The following is an 18885-nucleotide window of genomic DNA, read 5'->3' as shown; positions in this document are numbered from 1 at the left end:
AGGATTTTTTTTTTTTTTTTGAAGCTCCTTTATTGGAGAAGTCAATTTTCTACTCTGAGTTAGCATGAAAATCAAGAGCTTTGCAGGTCAGAATTTGAGGTGAAATGCTGGTTTGTTTCTAAAATGAAATTCCCATGGAGTTAACAGTTGTAACTGTCTTGAGGAGATTGTTCTGTGCTACACTTGCTTTAGGTAGGTAGAATGAATTCTCCTCCAGATAAGGCTGGTGGCTCTCCTTTCTGGGCTGATAGTTTTTTCTGTAAAGCTTGAGTGCAGGCACTTTGCACTCTAAGGTTACCTTTTGGGGTGTGGATTTTTCTCTTCAAACAGCAGTAACAGCGCTCTGCTCATCTGCCAAGCAATTCCTATGTAGCCTGGGGCATTCTTTGGCTCACAAAAACAAACAAACGAAACAACACCTCAGCGCTTTGATTTGGCATCTAAAAGTTTGACTTCACAACAGCTGCCTTTTCAGGGATGTGAGAGATTGGCTTTAAGGTTTTGGTATTAATGCAAAGAGGTGTTGGGTTTGACTTGTGGTTTTGTTTCAAACAGGTCTGAATTGTCCTTTGTAGAAATCCGTTCTACTCCTCCATGTAGAAAGGAGATTGAGAAAACATGCTGCGTTTTATTTTATTCACGGTGTTTGTGGCAATGTTGCAGTGTCTTACTTTTTGTCCATAGAGTAGGTAGATGTTGTTTTCTTTCCTTTTTTCTTTTTTTTCTTCTTCCCTTTTTTTGAAGCCGGTCTCTGTTGTGTGCCATGCTGTAGATCAGGAACACAACGCTGATATTCTGGCAAGAGTTCCTTCGCGCAGATAAGTTGGAATAGTGGTTAAGCTATTTTCAACCTACTAAAGGCTGTTTGTTCTTTAAACTTGTCTGGTTTTACTCGAAGGATGGATTTACTCCAAGACTGACAAATGTCTTTGCCCCTTGAAGCTGATCTGTGTTAAGAGAAAGAGGAATAATAGACTATTATATGCAGGCTATAGTTGTCTGAATAAAGATTTATTTTGACATAAGACTTTTTTCAGACTTCTGATTGATTGACAGTTTGGTTTAGAGAAAAGCCTGAGCATATGGCCTTAGGGATCTGGCTTCCTCGCAGCAGTTACAGTGCTAATCAGGCTGCTTTCAAGTATCTGACAAGTTTAGACCAGTTCTTTTCTTCAGTCTTGCAGAAACTGGACCTGATGTCTTCCAATGTGATCTAATGTACTTCTTTAATGACTGATTGGATAGGCTTTAATATAGTGTTGGGTTTTTTTTTTTCTTTTTTTCCGGGGATATCTCATTTTGTTGCCATAGTACTTCTGATGTTATTCCTTACTTCTGGTTTGGGATGAGGTTTTTTTTTTCTTTTTCTTCTCTTACCACATGCATTAGGAAATCTTTCTGGTTTTGATCTAGGCTTTCATAATGAACAGAGAAATGCCTTTGTACGCATTACAAAAGGGATCTGTGTTGATGTCTGAAAAGAATTCTGGAATGTTGGCACACCCAAACACCTCTGCTGTTCCTGCTGATGGCCACATAAAAGCCTGAGCTGCTTCTGAAACTTCTGCCACATTATCTTGCCATCTTAAAGGCGCTCTCTTCCATCAGAGCTGTTGGCAGTGTTTCCCATGTATGCGTACGTGCACTCTTCGTGTATTTTTATGAGTTGTTCATTTATATCCTTGCAGAGTTAATGCTCATCACAGGATTGGAGAACCAGTCCACGTCTGGACTATTTAAAAGAAACATTAGAAATTATCAATGTGAATCAGCTCTTCTATTTCAGGTCTTCTGGCTTAGTCATCATTCCCATATGGATGTTGCAACCTTATGTGTATCATTTTCTTTGCTGTTCTTTTTTAAAACTTTATGTTCTAAATAGCAAAAATTGTATTTACCAGCATTTAGGAACTTGTGAAGCAGCTTTAATTTTTTCCTGATTATGATGAACTGGTTTCAGTTCTAGGACTAATGATGGCTATAATAGCTTGAAAATAAATTGATAATTTTTCTTCTTATTTTTCTCTTTCCTTTTTTTTTTTTTTTTTAAACCCCAACCCACGTGTTGTTATTCTGTGCTAGCAATTTGACCTACCCCAAATTCAGTACTCCTGCATCCAATGGTCTGTCTTCAGGAGTAAGTGGTGGTGGCAAGATGAGAAGGGAAAGAGGAGTACACTACGTATCAAAGTCTGGACAAGAACAGGTAAGTGACTCTACCGTTGATTGCTGTCTTTGAGATGACTGAAGTATATCAGTTTTATTGCCTCACAGTAAATTATAAGAATGCAGCCTTATGTTTGTGGGATTTTTTTCTTGTGGGTTTCAGAGCAAACTCCTATTTACTTACTCTCGTTTGAACCGCATAGTTCTGAAATTTAGTAGTTCTCCAGCTCTGCTACGCTGGAGATTCCTCATACTAGAAAGTTTCCCACTAGCAGTTAAATGAATGAGTCCTAAGAATAGGAATGTTTTGGTGGAGGTTTGTATAGTTTCTATAATGCAGTGATACTTGAAACAAGTGCCAAGTATGTAAACTAAGTTTATTGAATTTATTGTTTCCTATTTAAGTCTTGTAGGCGTACGGGCCAAGAGTTCAAGAGGGAATTAGAAAATGGTGTTCTGCATGTCTGCTAATGATGACTTAGAATTTCTGATACTTACTGAACTTGTTGTGAGAGGTTTTTTTGTCTTGTTTTAGGGGGGAAAATCTATTTTATAAAATCGTAGTCACAAATATTCAAAAGATTATTTTTCTGATTGGATGTTATCTGAGCTGCCTATGACTGTATCTTTAGTGTAAGTCTTTAAGTTGGTCTTTTAGCTGATGCAATATAAAGAAATCATAAGCAATGGAGTATGTTTATATAATTCACATAAAGTAGTGACACAGATAAAAATAGCTAAGTTCCATAAACTTTTTGAATCAAAATTGTGAAATACTTCTAAGTCATAGGATACACTGCATGTCTTTAGTACCAATTTATCTCTCTGCTTAGTCATTCATTTCTATTTAGATCTTGGTGCTTCTGTGGAGACTGTGATTAGATTGGCAGTTCTCATTTAAACCCTAACTCGTGCAGTCTTGGTTATCAAATAGCTTAAAAGGCAAGAACAAACCCAGTTGTTTTTAAGATGTACTGATTTCTGATTTGCATCCTTATACATGGTATAGGCTGGATTTACCAGAGTACAGTCCTCCGTAGCTTTCTTTGTAGGTATTTTGTGTTTTGTTTTTGTATTGAACCCACGTACTTTAAATGTTATATTTTTCCAAATTCACTGTTGTAGTGGCTTCAGAAACTTGAGCAGCTGCCCTGCCTAATTCTGCAAGAACCTTTTCTCATTTGTCTTGAGAGTTTAATATTAAAGGAAGAAATGTGAGGATATTTAGAAACGGTGGTGTTTCTCTAGAGCATTAATGACTAAAGCATAGAAAACAACAACAAAAAGGTCTGATCTGTACCTCTCTCTGTTCTGCACAGGTAACAATTTTGAGGTAACTTCCAGTATTCTTACTGGACTAGTGGTGAATGTGGTGTAATGTGAAAGCAGGCCTGCCATGAATTAAAACGACTGCATAGACTGAGATGGGGGAGATTAGGAATTCCTTTTGAAAACTTGCTTTCTCTTAACTTGTGTTTTTGTTACGTTTAATTTTATTGAGAAATCAGAGTGGAGCAGGATGAGAAAGTAGCATGTTTTGTAAAAGAGAAAACTTTTAATTTACAACTCTAGGAAGTGGAGGAACCAGTGCTCCCGAAAATATCCCTACCCATCAGTACTGCATCGCTGGCTCCATTCAATTTCAGTTTTCTGACCAGCAGTACTGTCTCATCGCCACCAAGCACTGTTTCAACATCAGTGATGAACAAGGTAAATCTTTGTTGTATGCTATAAATGCTTTTCAGTATAGGTATATATCTGCTTTCTTGCAAGTTAACTTCTGTGGTGCTCATGAAACTGACCAGTATTAGTTCTTACTGGGTTGAATAAATGAGAGTTGTATTGCAATTTGGAGAGAAAAATGCAGTTTTTTGATTGTCAGCCTTAGGATTGCAAACATCTGGTTAAGATAACTGTATAACTGTTTCAAACACTATGGAATTTTAGGGGGGTGGGGTTTTATGCTGAGTTGTTCATATTGGGTTTGGCAGGGATGGAGTTAATTTTCTTTATAGTAGCTATGCAAAGTTGCCAGTCTGTGGTGAACACAGTGTTGATAGCAGACTAGCATTCTGCTGTTGTTGTGTAGTGCTTACGCAGCATCAAGGCCATTTCTGCTTCTCACGCAGCCCTGGCAGCAAGCAGGCCAAGGTGCACAAGCTGGGAGAGGGCTCGGCCAGGACACTCGGTCCCGTGTGACCAAAGGGATGAGCCATACCAATAGCACCATGCTCAGCAGTAAACACGGGGGGAAGGGAAGGGGGACGGTCAGGGTTACAACTTCTGGTTTTCCAAGTGGCCATGATGCTACTGAACTTCTTACTTTTACCTTTCTGATCTTTTTCCCTGTCCCACGTGAGGGGGGCGGCAAACTACCTACTGTGGTTAGGCCATGACATGAAGTTATTGAATGAGAGGAAGCATAAGGTGGTCTTTCAGGCCTTGCATAGAACGAACCTAGGGTGCAATAATTGAAATATTACTATATTAAAATAAAAATCTGTTTCAGAATACTTGAAATAGTTCCGCATTTGTAGAAGCAGATATCTGCTTTAACCTGTCAAGGGAGTTCTTTAGTAGAGCTGAGTTTAGATGTCTTCAATTTCCTGCTTTTCCGTATATTTAGACCTAAGTAGCATCTCATCTTTTTCTCTTGGTTTGTGTGATTTGATTTTGAAGATGATTTCTTGTATACTCATTAGCAGACTTCGTTTTGTTTTATTATTACTCTCATCTGTGGATTAGAAATAAGTAAAACATCAGATTTCTGAACTTCACTACAAAACTTCTGTTGGTTTGTGAATTCAAGGAGTTGCCGCTCTTAGATATAAACCTTTCTTTTGAAAATACAGGTACAACCAACAAGTAATGTTGGCAGTCCTGTGTTCAGATTTTCATCTCCAATTGTGAAATCTACTGAGGCAGAAGTTCTACCTCCGTTGTCTGTAAGTAAAATAAAAAAGCTCGACTTTTTTCTCAACCATTTAGCAGAATATTGCAGAACATTAAAACAGAGGTGGCTGTGCTAATGGGGAAAATGATTATGTAGGTTTCTGGCTTATAATTACTCATCCAGTATGTATACAAAAAATTTGGAGACTTGGTTTCAGATTTGCATTTGTGGGTGAATTTCATTGAAGTTTCTTTAGTTTCAGACTCTGAAAAACTTCTCTTTTTTGTAGCAGATTGGGTTTACATTTAGTGTTCCTGTTGTAAAATCGGCAGAGCGTTCTGGATCCAGTGATACACCAGTGACATCCTTACTTACCCGTGGTAACTGCAACTTTAGCATTTCAGTTCTGACATGCAGATTTTCTTTCTTGTGTATGAAATACTAAATCTATCCTTTCTGAGCATGCTAGCAATTTCAGACAGTGTTGGGCTTCTGCAGTGGTTTTTTTCAGTGACAGATGTGCTTTTACAAGGTGTAACTGAAAGTTGTAAAGTGGGCCGAATGTTAAAGATTCTTAGATTCATGAAAGTTGGAAGTTCTTGTTTCTGGCAAAAGTGGGTGTATTCTGTTCTAATTGGATTGCATCATGAAAGATGTTTTTGTTATCTCTTGTTTCTAAAGATACCACCACCGTAAACAGCATCAGCAATAAAAAGGAAGAAAAAGAAGAATATGACGGTCCCTTCAAGCCTGCGAAGGTCTTAAAGGAAGGGAGTGTGTTAGACATTCTGAGAAGCCCTGGTGAGATAATGCACTTCTTTTTAAAAGATACTGCAAAAAGACCATGGATTTAAAAAAATAAAAGCTTACGTCATGGCTAATGCAATATTGGCTGTAAATACAAACGTAGGGAAGCATTATGTTCAGTGCTCCGTCTGTTAGGATGAATCTGCCCCTGTAAGTGGTTTTTTATTGCCGAAAGTAAAACTGCAACTTCAAAAGCAGATGGGTTACACCTCTGTTATGTGTTAGAATGTAAATGAGGTATGAAGACAATTAGTCAAATAATCAGTGCTTAATTTTAAATAAGTAAACCTTATGGAATTGAGAAGGAAATGTTTATAAACATCTCAGCATTCCTGTCCCACTTTCAACAGTCCTGAAAATAAAAAAATATATATAAAGAGTAAGGGATTTATTTCCTAAAGATGTTGCAAAGCTGCAAATCTTTGGGCATTAGATTGCATTTCTTTTTGTACTGAGAGGAGCTAAGTGAGAGAAAATACACTGTGCATTTTGTTTAAGGAAGGACCTCTGAATGAAGCGACAGTCACTTTCTTCTTCAATTTAAGAGAAGCAGGATCTACATCCACGTTGTTCAGAGGCTTCATTGCTGGTTAAAAAAATAAGCCAACAGCACAGTATTTATTTTAGCTTTACAAGCAACTTGAGCTGCTACTGAGGATGCATTTCCACAAGCAACTTGAGCTGCTACCGAAAATGCACTTCCTTTAGTGTATCCTTGTTAGGAGCTTCTGCTTTCTGTTAAAATTGCCACCTTGAAATAAGAAGTGGGCCTGTGTCCTGTGCACTTCAAAGAAAGATTATAAAATTGAGACAATTGTTCTACTGTCTTCTTATTACTTAATTAATATCCAACACCTGTGGGGAAATAATCATGAGGATTACTGTTCCAAGGGCAAACTGCTGTATGGTAACTTATGGGCAGTCAGATTTCAGTCAGCCACTGTTTGCTCACGTGTGTCAACCAGTGAAAAAACTGATTTAAAACTTTACTGAAAGCGAAGAGTTAAACGAAGCTTTCTGTTGTGTCTCAGTGCAACATATGAAATTGGAGCCGTTTAGATCAGATTTCCAGGGACTTCCTTTTGCTCTCAGTCTGAATGTATGTTTGTAACCGTTGGCGCTTGAGTTAAGTTGTGCCCTGTAGTGTCATAGTAACACTGGTAACTGTAGTGAGGTACGGCTTTAACTGAAAGATATGTATTTTTTTCCTCCTCTAGGCTTTACATCTGTAAAAACACACTCCTCTGCATCTGCACAGCCTATCACAAGCACAGCGGTCTATACAAGGCCTGCAATAAGTAGTTTTTCTGCAGGTAAAGAGACCCCTAAACAGGCATCGTCCTATTGGCAGTCTGATCCGTGTGACCCGTGTTCGCAGAACAAAGCTGCAGACAGCAAGTGTGTCACTTGTCAAGCTGCTAAAGTGTCAACAGCTGAGAGTACGAAACAGACGACGAGCTCAAGTCCAAGTGGCTCCACTAAGGCAGCAGCACCTCCAGTAGGGATGCTGGGCTTTGGAGACAAATTCAAAGCAGCGCCCGGAACGTGGGATTGTGATACTTGTCTGGTCCAGAACAAACCTGAAGCTACAAAATGTGTAGCGTGTGAGACACCAAAGCCTGGAATGGGAGTGATGCCTACTCTGGCATTGCCAGTGACCACAGAGAGCTCGGTGACTGTGACCTCCTCCTCCAGCAGCACTGACACCACGGTCACTCTGGGCTTTGGAGACAAGTTTAAGAAGCCAAAAGGCTCTTGGGACTGTGCAACATGCTTTGTATCAAATAAGGCAGAAGATAGCAAATGTGTAGCCTGTCAGTCCGAGAAACCAGGTATGGCTTTTTTTTTTGTTGTTAACCTCCTGTTGTTTCCATCTTAGTCGGTGACATTCGTTATGGAATAAAAAACCAAAACAGTGCATATAAAATATCTTCAACAGCACAGCAGCCAGATGTGGTTGATAGGTTAAGTGCCTGTCTGCAAGAATGATTGCAGGCACTTTCGAGATGGCAGCCCAGGTTCCAGCCTATCACATAAATTGAACTGATTGTGACATGTGTTAGTACAGAGCTGAGTCAAAGCAAATACACCTTGCATTGCTGTTGTTGAGGAAAGGTGATTGAACTGGGTGACTTAATTTAAAAACTATGGACTGATATTTTCACCAGAGAAAAATGTGAACTCCATAGGAAGTGTTAAAAAAAAAAAAAGAGGCTTTTATCTTCTTTTTCAAAAAAGTAAAAATCATATTTACAAACCATGAGCCAAAGTATCTCCACTCCTCACTTGTATTACATGAGGGGAGATAGGAAGCTGGATTTCAAGACTGTGTAGTCTAAACTAGTCTTCTTAAGCTAAACCAAAACCTGATGTCCAGGTATCCCAGTGAAGGTCAGCGATAGGCTTAAAGAACATAGGTAACCCACTGGGTAATTTCTCCAATCCAGTTCTGGATCGTTTCCCACTATTTGACATTGTAAAGGTCTTGACTCTACGCATCATTTAATATACTAATATGCCAAAAAAGACTTTTTCAAATATATTCCTGAATAAAAAGTTAGGACAAACTAGATTTTGTTTTTGTAATCATCCTGTGCAGTAAGAGTGAAATTTCATCAGATTAGATAATGCATTTCAGGGAGAGCTGATTCTCTTGGAGAGCCTCTGAGACTGTAGCCATTGCAAGGAGGGGTTTTGGAAATGAAGGGCTTACTGTTATCCTCCTGGTGCAGGGAACTGCACGGATATGTTACATCTGTGAAGGGGAAGAGTGTTGCGAATAAGATGAGGATAAAATCTGCTGGGCACACCATGAAAGGGAAGACGCTTTCCTTATTGTTTCAAATACAAGGCGTTTTCTTCTGCCACTCTTTTAAAAGATGCCCTCAGTGATTTAAAATGGTTGGAGTGAAGATGTCAATGTGATGCTTTTGTGCCTTCTGGGTGACCGCTTCAATCCTCGTGCTTATGGAGCTAAAAGCTTTTTGCTGCAGCATCAAATGACAACTATTCCTTGACAGGGGAGACATATCAGAAGGAAAGCAATGTCTTTCAAGCCTCTTTTATGGAGGCTTCTGCTCCTCTGGATGACAGTGCAGCTTGTGTGCTGAATAGAGTTGTGTGCATGGAAGCTTTGAGTTCTTTTCTGGTTTAGTCGTTGTTTGTTTCATGGTGGTATAGTTTTGAACATGTCTGACTTTGGAGTTTGGAGATAAGTAAATCTGATAAATTCTCAGCTTCACATCACTTTACACTCATCATCAATTTATGTGTGCTAACATTGACTATGGGCTACTTGTGCAAGCAGAAATTATTTTCATAATTTTAGTTGATAATATTCATGAATTACATCTGAAATCGGCTGTGTTGCTGTTTTGTATGAATTGCTGCTGCTGTTGTTTTACTGTTATGCTTGTCTGATTTGTGAACTAGAGAGCATTTGAGAGGTTCTTAAAAGAAAACTTCATGTTCTCTTTATAACTCAAGCAGAGTGTTTAATTATTGCTTATCTCCTAGGGAGTTCAGTGCCTGTGACCAGCAGCAGTGCGTCTGCATTTGCTGCTCCTTCTGGAGATCTTCTGGATTTAGACAAATTCAAGAAGCCTGAAGGAAGCTGGGATTGTGAGGTCTGCTTGGTCCAAAACAAAGCGGAGGCCACGAAGTGTGTAGCCTGTGAAAGTGCAAAGCCAGGCACCAAAGCAGAGTTCAAAGGTAATACTTAATCATTAAAATGAGGACGTGCATTCTGCAGTTTGTTTTGCTTAGACTGTTTTTTAAGGCTCAACTATTTTTTTTCCTTAGAGCTATGGCAAATTTGATCATTTTTTCCTGTAGCAATATCGTCTAGATAAGGTTGTGTGTGTGTGTTTCCACACATTTTCCCAAGAATGAATGTATGCATTTTAGAGAACAGCCTTTTTTATTGACATGCTTATTCTTGGTCTTAGATGATGTTCATTTGCAGTCTAGACAAAAAGTGTAATAATAATGTTATGTGTATTACATTGAATACCAGTACACATCTGAAAGCCAAGCAGCAGACAGAAAAATACCATTGTGAAAAGGTTTATTTAGAGAGACGTGTGAGGGGAATTTTGTTTTTTTGTTTTGAGTTTAGGTTGTTTTTTGTTTTATTTGTATTTTTACAGTTTTGATTGGGAATTTTGGGGACTAGAATCCCTGCTAAGTAGCTGAAGCCTTCATGCGCCACAGATGTATCACAGATTACAAAGTAAATGTTATTTCTTACTTCTGCAGGTTTTGATGCTTCTGCTGTGTCCACAAATGCTGCATTGCCATCATTTACATTTGGTGTTCAATCATCATCCTCTGATTCTCAAACATCGAGTGTCACAGGAAGTTTTAAATTTGGAGAACAAGGGGGCTTCAAGTTTGGCATTGCATCTGAATCTGCATCTTCCAACACTGCACCTGGGGGATTCAAGTTTCCTAGCAGTTCAGGGAACTTTAAATTTGGAGTTTCATCCTCGGACTCTAAACCAGAAGAGAGTAAAAAAGAAGATAAAAGTAACAATTTTACCTTTGGCCTTCCGTCTACAAGTAGTCCGGCTCCCTTAACATTTCAGTTTGGGACAGCAAGCCTGGGACAGCAGGAAAAGAAAGAACAACAACCAGTATTGGGGGGTTTCAGTTTTGGTTCAAGTTCTACTTCCGTAACTACCAGTGAGAATAAAACCGGAGTCGCTGGCTTCACTTTTGGAACTGTGGCAGAAAATGAAGTTGCGTCAGCTTCTTTTGCATTTAAGAAATCGGATGAGAAAAAGGATGAAACTCCTTCAACAAAGGCAGGCTTCTCTTTTGGTAACGTGGAGTCGGCACCTGCCTCGCAGTTTGTGTTGGGAAGGACAGAAGAAAAACAGGATTCTGTCAGTTCTGCTGCTCCGTTACTGTTTGGGAAGAAAGCTGACAACGAAGAGTCAAAGGCACAACCTGTCTTTTCCGTTGGGCAGTCTGAGCATACCAAAGAAGAAAGCACAGCAAAACCTATGTTCAACTTCAGCTTTGTTAAACCATCAGAGAAGGAAAATGAGCAGGCAAAGCCAACTTTTTCATTTGGGGCCCAAGCCAGTACTTCAGGTAAGCAGAATGTCTTTTGTCTTCAATCGTCTAAGTCCCTCAGATAGTACCTCTGAAGTCATAAGTTACAAAATCTGTAGAAGTCGATAGGTTCGTGTACTGGAGCTTTAGAAGAAGCTTAATTACTATATGCAGTGTGATTTCTGTTCCAGTTGTTGATGTATAGACAATCAGTAGCAATTCCTATTTTGATTTCATGAGTTTTAAGGCTAGGTTTAGACGAAAAAGAAAACTGTCACACCTTAAGGGACTTGCATTGCATCCCACGTGAGCACGGGTGGGTTGTATGGTTTCTGTGCTAGCAGCATAATTGGTGGTAAAATGTTTAGTGTGGTGACATAGAGGCCTCATGCTATGGTTTTCATAGTGAAAGGAGGTGTGAGAAAGTGTCTCATTTGTGTGTACTTGCAGCTGTGTTGCCAGGTGTACTGCTGCAATTCTACTGCCACAAAGGTACGGAAGTCACTTAATAGGTACTACACAGTTCTGTGTATCTTTCATCTTCTGAAAGATTGGACTGAAAGATTTTAGTAACAACTGCTGTGTGGAAAGATTCTGATTGTAATTCCATTTGTATGACTTATCAACCATGGTTTAGAGGATGGAGTTAATTACTAACTTTGGAAGTAGTAAGGGAAAGAACAGAGGGAATGAAAGCAATGCCTAGGGTTATGGTGATTTTTAATCTTTGTATTCTTACGATTGAGCTGCTACTGAGCAGATTGGGGATGGTGGGATTTGGTGGAGGGGAGGTGGTTGTATTGTTTTGGCTTTTTTTCCTCTTCCAGTTGAAGTTCTGGAGTTTGATTTAGTCACGGAAATTTGACGAAACACCTTGTGTGAAAAGGAGATTTTAACGAGCCTTCTTCAACACAGTAGAGAGTTCCTTAAAAGTAGCATAGATGAAAAGGGTCCGTAACTGCTGGAAAAAAAACAGCAGTGGGAAATCAAGAAGAAGGTCAGGTATAATAATGAGAGAGCAGAAGCTTAGGGAGAGCTAAAGAATTACATACTTTAAAAGATGACTTTAAATGTAAAATTCCACTCAGTACTTTGTGACAGTTTTGTAACAGAGGGCCGTTCTTTGTGGCTCCCAAAAGCGGGTCTTGAAAGTACTGAAGTGCAGTGAGCATAAGCCAAAAGAGCCAGGCTGCAGGGTGATAAGCTTAGCTGGCTTTTTAGGGCTGTAGGCACAGGGCTATAATTTCAGGAGAGGCTACAAAAGAAGCTGTACCACTGTGGTTTTTTTTTTTTTTTTTTTTGCTGTGTTCCATTTAGCAAACTGTAGAAGTGCTGCAGGTAATTGATGTTGTTCTTATATGAGCATCTGAGAAATATTTTTGTTTGAGGAGTTGAGATTTACTGGTTAATTCTGGTTCTGATTGTTATAGCCAATGCTTGGTGTCTGTAACTACTAAAGCCTAGAACTGTGGTGGTGTCATCATTCTTCACAATTCTCCCATGCCTTTAATTGTGAATGGCAGTAATCAGTGTATTAAATCTGGGTCTTATGTAATCCACAGTAGCTGCATAGTAGTTGAGGCATCATCCAGGTTTCTCCTTGTACAGCTGTTATAGCAGGGTCTCTCTGTTGCACTTGAAAACACCAAATCATGTTCTGTTCTCCCTCACAGATCAAGGAGCTGCAAAGCCATCCTTCAGCTTCTTGAGCTCCAGTTCCTCCAGCACAGCCATACCCGCCACTTCAGCCAACAGCAGCAGCGTGTTTGGCAGCATCACCTCTTCCTCCAACCCTGCACCGGTTCCCACTCCCTTTGTGTTTGGGCAAGCCAGCAACACTGTGAGCAGCACTGCTTTTGGCAATTCTGCAGAATCTACAGCATCTCAGTCATTTGGCTTCTCTCAAGAAAGCAAACCAGCAACCACATCTTCCACCACTGGTGCAGCAGTTGCTCCATTCGTCTTCGGTTCAGGAGCCAGCAGTAGCAGTGCAGCAAGTTCTGGCTTTACCTTTGGAGCCACGGCCACATCAAGTTCAACAGGTACATTTAAGCAGGTGCTTTTGTTTTTGCTGTTAGATCACAAAATAGATAAGTGGAGCAGGGAAATAACGCTTCACAGAGAATGTGTAGGCAAAATGTGTGGAAATAGAGAAAAGTAGTGAGTATTTACATTCAACGATATATAAACAATGCTAATGCTTGGGGCTCAGGTTTTCAGGCAATCTGGGAAATACAGTTAAAAAATCAACTGGCTGTGATGTTATTTTGTGCAATGGACAATCCTTTTCTGGCTTTCATTTACATAGGAACTTGTCATTGTGAGAATGAATTTCCCTCTTCTCAGTATCAATCCAGTGCTGAAGGTTAAAAGTCAGTCAGTTACAGCTTTAATTTTTCTCTCCCATACCTAAAACTCTCAAGCGTTGTAAATAACATCAAGATTTGTAACGTCCATCCTTCACAAGTGTATATTACAAACAGAGTATTGATATATGCAACTGCTGCTTTGTAAAGAGTGACTTCTAATGAGCATGATAGCCAGTCTTTCATTTTCTTGGTTACCTGAACACAGAAACGAGAATCTGGATATTTTTTTATGTTCTATATGCAATACCTCACTGAAGTCCAGCATGAATTTAGCAGTATGGCATGGGGCTGAAGTTTCCAAATAAGCCATATTTCTGCTGGCATAGAAACTGTTGGAAATAAAATTGAACCTGTAAGCAAGCTACAGCTATTCTGATCAGTTTGCTTAAACTTGTCATTCGTGGAAATTAAATCTGCTTTTTGTATATCAGAAAAAGTGAGAGAACAGTCCTAAGTTACAACAATAAGGAGATCAGTCTAACCCACTAGCAAGTCAGGAACTTCCAGCATCTTTTTGTTAGTAAATGAAGCTACCTATCAAAAATCTTCATGAAAGTATTCTAATGTCTTTTAGTCTGTCTTAACTTCTGTTTTCCTTCTTGGAAAAACAGTCAGCCATTCTGAGTTACATTGCAGTGACTGATATTTTTTGTTGTATGACGTCTGCTTAAATTGCATTTAGATTAGTAGTGCTATTTAGAACGTCTCTTTTTGCTCAGCAGAAGTGCGTATGTTTGAAGTCACTGTTCAGTCACGTATTTTCTTCTCATTATTTCTGCTGGCCATGCAGAACCAAAGCAGCTAATTGAATGAGCTTGTTTTTTGTCATATGAAGGGACAGAATTACTCTGGTAGCTGAGTTAAGTCCCTGCAAGCCCGATTTGGTCTCCAGAAATTGATTATTGTACACTTGGATGAGGAAGGGGTGCAGTTGCTTGCAAGAGGAAAGATTTGCGTTCTCCTGATTCTAATAGATCAGGAGCTGTATTTTGAATGCTTAAAATAATAAGAATAAATGAATGAGTATTCTTTACCCGTGATATAAATAAGTCTTAGTAAATATAAATCAGCATGTGCTATTTGTGGGAGTCTGTTTCTAGAACATGAATGGCTAACAGTAATTTGAGTCTAGACAACCGGTGTTTGCGGTGTATGTTGACTGACTCTTGTAAGCATGCTGTTCTTCGTGTTATTTACAAGGGAAGATACAGTTCCTATTATGAAGGAGGCGCTGTTTGTTGTTTCACCTATTCAGCTGCAAACATAAAGTTCTGTAGCAAACAAAACAACTCAGCACATACTGAAATTTCTCTTTTTCCCTGAGGGTCGTCCTCTTCATTTGTCTTTGGCTCTGGGTCTTCAGCGCCTGCTGCTGGCCCAGCATTTGGCGCCGGTCAGCTACCAGCATTTGGCCAGAGCCAGGGCTCCGGCCAGCCAAATGCTCCCAGCTTTGGATCCCTGTCGACAACGCTGTTTTCAGCTGGCTCTCAGCCTGCACCTCCTGCCTTTGGCTCTGTGACAAGCAGTACTCAGCCCCCTGTGTTTGGACAGCAGTCGAGCCAACAGCCAGGTTTTGGCTCCGGTACCTCCAGTACTGGTGAGTGTTGACCATCCTCTTCCTTTCTGGTCTCAAAGAGAGCTTGGTTAGTCGGTAGGTTGGTTTCCATGAAGTGCATCTGAAGTTTAGTGAGTGAGATGACTTCTGCCTTTTGCGCATACTCAACTGTAAGAATTAACCTCCGTAAAAGGAGCGGGCACAGGGTTAAGTAATTTGCTTCTGATTCCTGGCTGCCAAAGATGTGCTGTAGGTACACCAGCTTCACCAATCGGTTGTACAGACCAGAATGGCAGAAGCACTGCACAGTTGTTTTCGGATTTGTTACAGAGTAGTTTTTAGTTTTTTTGCCAACTTACTTGGATTGGAGGCTTGCTCGTGTGAGATCCATTGCTAGTACCAGACAGTTCTGGGTGAACGCTTTGTTTAATGTTCTTTTTCTGAAATATGCTGGCAAGAATGATCCTTACAATTTAAGTGTAAGACCTGTTCCACAGTAATAATTATTTTTCAACTAAACACATTCATAGGTATAACACTTGTATTTGATAACAGCATCAGATACAGAAAAGGGTTTGGGTCAGTTAAAAAAGAAAAGCCTCTTCTCGGACGTTTTACAAAATAGCCTCTGTTGAAAGCAGCCTACATTTGTATTAATCGCTAACGAGTTGGCACACCGTCATAGTTACTCTTTCATTCTTTCATTAATGAAGTAGGAGTTTAAAGAGAAAAATCCCCATGGTTCATCTGTGTTACTTTGATTGTAGGAATGGTTAATGTTATTTTTTAGACTACAGTTCCACAACAAAGTCTGTTTAAATGGTAAACAGCAGCAATTCAGTACTGCAGTGTGAAACTTCACTAATATATTCTGGGGCATGCAGGCATAAACTAATGGCAATACAGATAGCAGCAAACAGTTTGTTAGGAGTGTGCCAGCAGTCTTACTTAGAATCCCCTTATGATTCTCTACTGAAGCAAATTAAGTTTTTTTAAGTGTTGTTCCTGTGGTAATTGAGTGTTTCTGGTAAACCTCCCTCCCACCCCAAGCTTTGCCATCTTGAGCAATGTCTAAGCCGTGTTTGTTAGAGGTAGTGGGAGGAAGGTGAGGATTTTGATGGAAAGAATGAACTCAAATTTCAACTTCCTTATTCCCTTCTGCTTCTACCCCGTCTTCCTCAGGTCCCGTATTCCAGTTTGGAAGTAGTACTTCTAATTTCAACTTTACAAGTAACCCAGAAGTATTTACTTTTGGTGCAAATCCTCCTGCACCGGCAGCATCGGTACAGCCTTCTGGCTCTTCAGGATTTTCGTTCAGCCAGCCTCCAGCATTTACAGTGGGGTAAGAGACCGTATCAGAATTCCACTTGAGCTTTTGGTAGTATCAGCGGACTGTGTGCAGCCTCTACTGATGTTAAATTGTGGGGTACTCAGATGAACCTCGGCATTTATGTTTAAGCATGGCGTCTTTCCTTGCTGTATTAGCGTGCCTGGCTAAGTAAGCGGTGATAGCTTTTACAGCAGCCTGTAGTTCTCAGAAATATCACGTACCCATGTGAAATGTTCTTGAAAAATAAGATCTTTATTTAGCTGTTACGGTGCCGCTTACCTGCTGAATGAGAGAGATTCAATTGCTTTTGGTTTCTGGAACTCTCTTCCCGTTGGTTCATCGTACGTTGTTCGTTGCCAGCTGCTAACTTGTGAGCCAGACGATAAAACAGTTGTTCTGGAATATCTGCTCAGTGCTGCTACTGAATTGTCAGCTATACTGTCCTAAACTGTGCACTACTGATTTCTTTTGATAGGACGAATGGAAAAAATATTTTCTCTGCCTCTGGATCTTCGGTTTCTGTTCGGAAGATAAAGACTGCAGTTAGACGTAGAAAGTAATCGCCTGATTGGTAAAGCGACTTTCAAAGCAGCTGCTACCCCGCATTGTTCAGTTGTTGGGATCGTACCTCATGCTGGGTTAGCTGAAGTCAGATCTGCCTAAAGGAATATAAAACTCTGCTGCCCTTTCCTTCCCTCCCCCGTTTAGTTCTTTTTGTAACGAGTAGAGTTGGCAACAGGGCCGTTCTCAAGCAAAACTATTTTAGAATCCAGCAAGTTACTTCTTTCACTGACTCGGCATGGTTCGGCTATAGAGATGAGTATAGCCCGCACAGTGAATGGCTTGTACAATACCTCTTCATCTGCACCACTATGTGCGCTCATCTGCGTTTACTGACGCCTCCGAATTGTAATTATACCAGTGAGGGGTTCTGTATAGAGTAGAGAATGTTGGTAACGAATGATTTCTATGCTGAGTTTGTGCCGGTGTATGTGTGAAGTGAGTGAGTTTGGGTGTATTGTGCACTAAAATTTTCTGATAGAGGAAGACTGATTACAGGATGATTCATGCTAAGGACTTGTTAGATCTGTAGTTCTCCATTTAATAATTATATGCTATTTCTATATTTTCATTCTTACAGCCCTTTATCACCTGTCTCGCCTTTGTTATTTTATTATGAAACGTGTAAATACAGTTTTGTTTCTCTATGTACTTTTTTGGCATAACAGATCTGTGAAATTGAAATTTTAATTTTGTGTGTTACGGCCATTTTTGTTTAGTATTGTCTCAGATTTTATTATGTAAATCCCATTATTCAAAGTTGCCTAAATCCATTTAGAAAATCTTTAAAATTGGGAATTCTTAAAGTAAGTTTATTGGCTTTTCTGATCCATTTTTGTTTGGACCAAAAACCAGTATTGTACAAAGTATTAAGTATATATTTTTATATTTACTGAAATGGACTGTGGTGACTTTGGATAATAAGGAAAAGTTTAATATTAAAGCCATGTTTATTACAGTATAATTAACATGTTAAACCATGGGATAAATGCCATCAATAAAAACTATGAAATATTGTCTGGCAGTTTTAACTCCAAACGAAGGCCTCTGTGACTGTAACTGTGCTGCGAGGCAGTGTGCTCATTGCGAGTGATGTCACGTGCTTTCTGCAACCACACTGGACTTGAGAATTCTTTAATAAGGGAACGGTTCCAGTTCCCTGTTCGTGAAGAGTTTGATTGTAGGCTTGCTTGGAGCCGTAAGTCTGACTCAGCTGCAACTACTGTAGCTAGATGGCTAACTTCTACAACAAAACTGAACTGCACAAGCATTCACCACAACAAAATGTACTCAGTTGTAAAAGGATGATGTGTTTTTTTTCCCCTTCTATAGGAGTGAGAAAAGTTTCTTTGAGAGCAGACGGTCTAGAAAAGGGAGGAAGAAGGCTGTTGATTCTTCAGCAACTACAGCTGAGCTTTTGGTAAGCCGTAGCATTTAGTTTATGGTTAACAGCTCATCACTTACTACTGTGGCAAACACTGAAAGCACCACTTCCCTCTCATACTGCTAAGGGAGAAAGGCCTGTGTGGCCCACCCAGCTTAGAGTTAATATAAATAATTTCAGACAAGTTGGTGGTTACTTGGCAGCACTTTCACCATTCAGTGTTGCTTTGCATTTCTACAGCCATACGTGCCCATGTTTTGAAATCAGATACTTTTCCAACTGTGAGCTAGACTTGACAGGAGGACAAAGGCCAACTTTCACTTTTGTCAGTCTTACAGCATGTGTACAACTGATCAGTATTTCTATATATAGAAAGTGTTTTGCAACTGGACTTTAAAAGCGCAGAGACAAGCCTGTTATTCAGGTGGTCACATCTCACTGCTGTGGACAGATGATATGCAGTTATAAGATATTTCCGGCTGCCTTAGTGGCATTTCTCTCATTCAGTTTTCCTCAGCCCTTTTACCTGCCAAGTACTGAACCTACAAGAAGAAAAAATAACCAGGCACTTGTCTAGGCAACTGGATATATGTTTTTCCCTGGACAGCTTGGCTTGTCTGAATTGTAATTTTTTCTTTGCCTGCTTTGGATGGGGTGGTTTTTTTTTCTCCAGGGTAAGAAAAAGCTGAAGGCTTAGCACTGAAATTTTACCCAGCTGTGGTGCCACCTGCCTCCATCTTGGATCATTGTTTCTAGATAACC

General features: G+C 39.8%; 1 protein-coding gene across 4 annotated transcripts in view; it reads left to right on the top strand.

The window, feature by feature from the left end:
- The window catches only part of NUP153 (nucleoporin 153), a 47391-nt gene extending 29614 nt beyond the window's left edge, over positions 1-17777 (top strand). For 3 of the 4 annotated variants that reach the window (XM_015275970.4, XM_015275969.4, XM_040689710.2), the window contains exons 11-22: positions 2083-2206; positions 3739-3876; positions 5019-5111; positions 5349-5439; positions 5741-5860; positions 7084-7698; positions 9383-9577; positions 10124-10963; positions 12598-12966; positions 14618-14890; positions 16031-16190; positions 16654-17777. In XM_015275970.4, coding sequence (XP_015131456.2) covers positions 2083-2206; positions 3739-3876; positions 5019-5111; positions 5349-5439; positions 5741-5860; positions 7084-7698; positions 9383-9577; positions 10124-10963; positions 12598-12966; positions 14618-14890; positions 16031-16190; positions 16654-16738 — 3103 coding nt within the window. In that variant the 3' untranslated portion in view covers positions 16739-17777. The remainder of the gene's footprint in view (positions 1-2082; positions 2207-3738; positions 3877-5018; positions 5112-5348; positions 5440-5740; positions 5861-7083; positions 7699-9382; positions 9578-10123; positions 10964-12597; positions 12967-14617; positions 14891-16030; positions 16191-16653) is intronic. The other variant, XM_015275971.4, reaches the window with a different exon arrangement.
- Positions 17778-18885: the final 1108 nt, after the last annotated feature.

This window comes from Gallus gallus, chromosome 2, assembly GCF_016699485.2.
Source record: "Gallus gallus isolate bGalGal1 chromosome 2, bGalGal1.mat.broiler.GRCg7b, whole genome shotgun sequence".
NCBI classification, from domain to species: domain Eukaryota; kingdom Metazoa; phylum Chordata; class Aves; order Galliformes; family Phasianidae; genus Gallus; species Gallus gallus.
The sequence above is the reverse complement of the archived record's forward strand: the minus strand, read 5'-3'. Positions and strand labels throughout refer to the sequence as shown.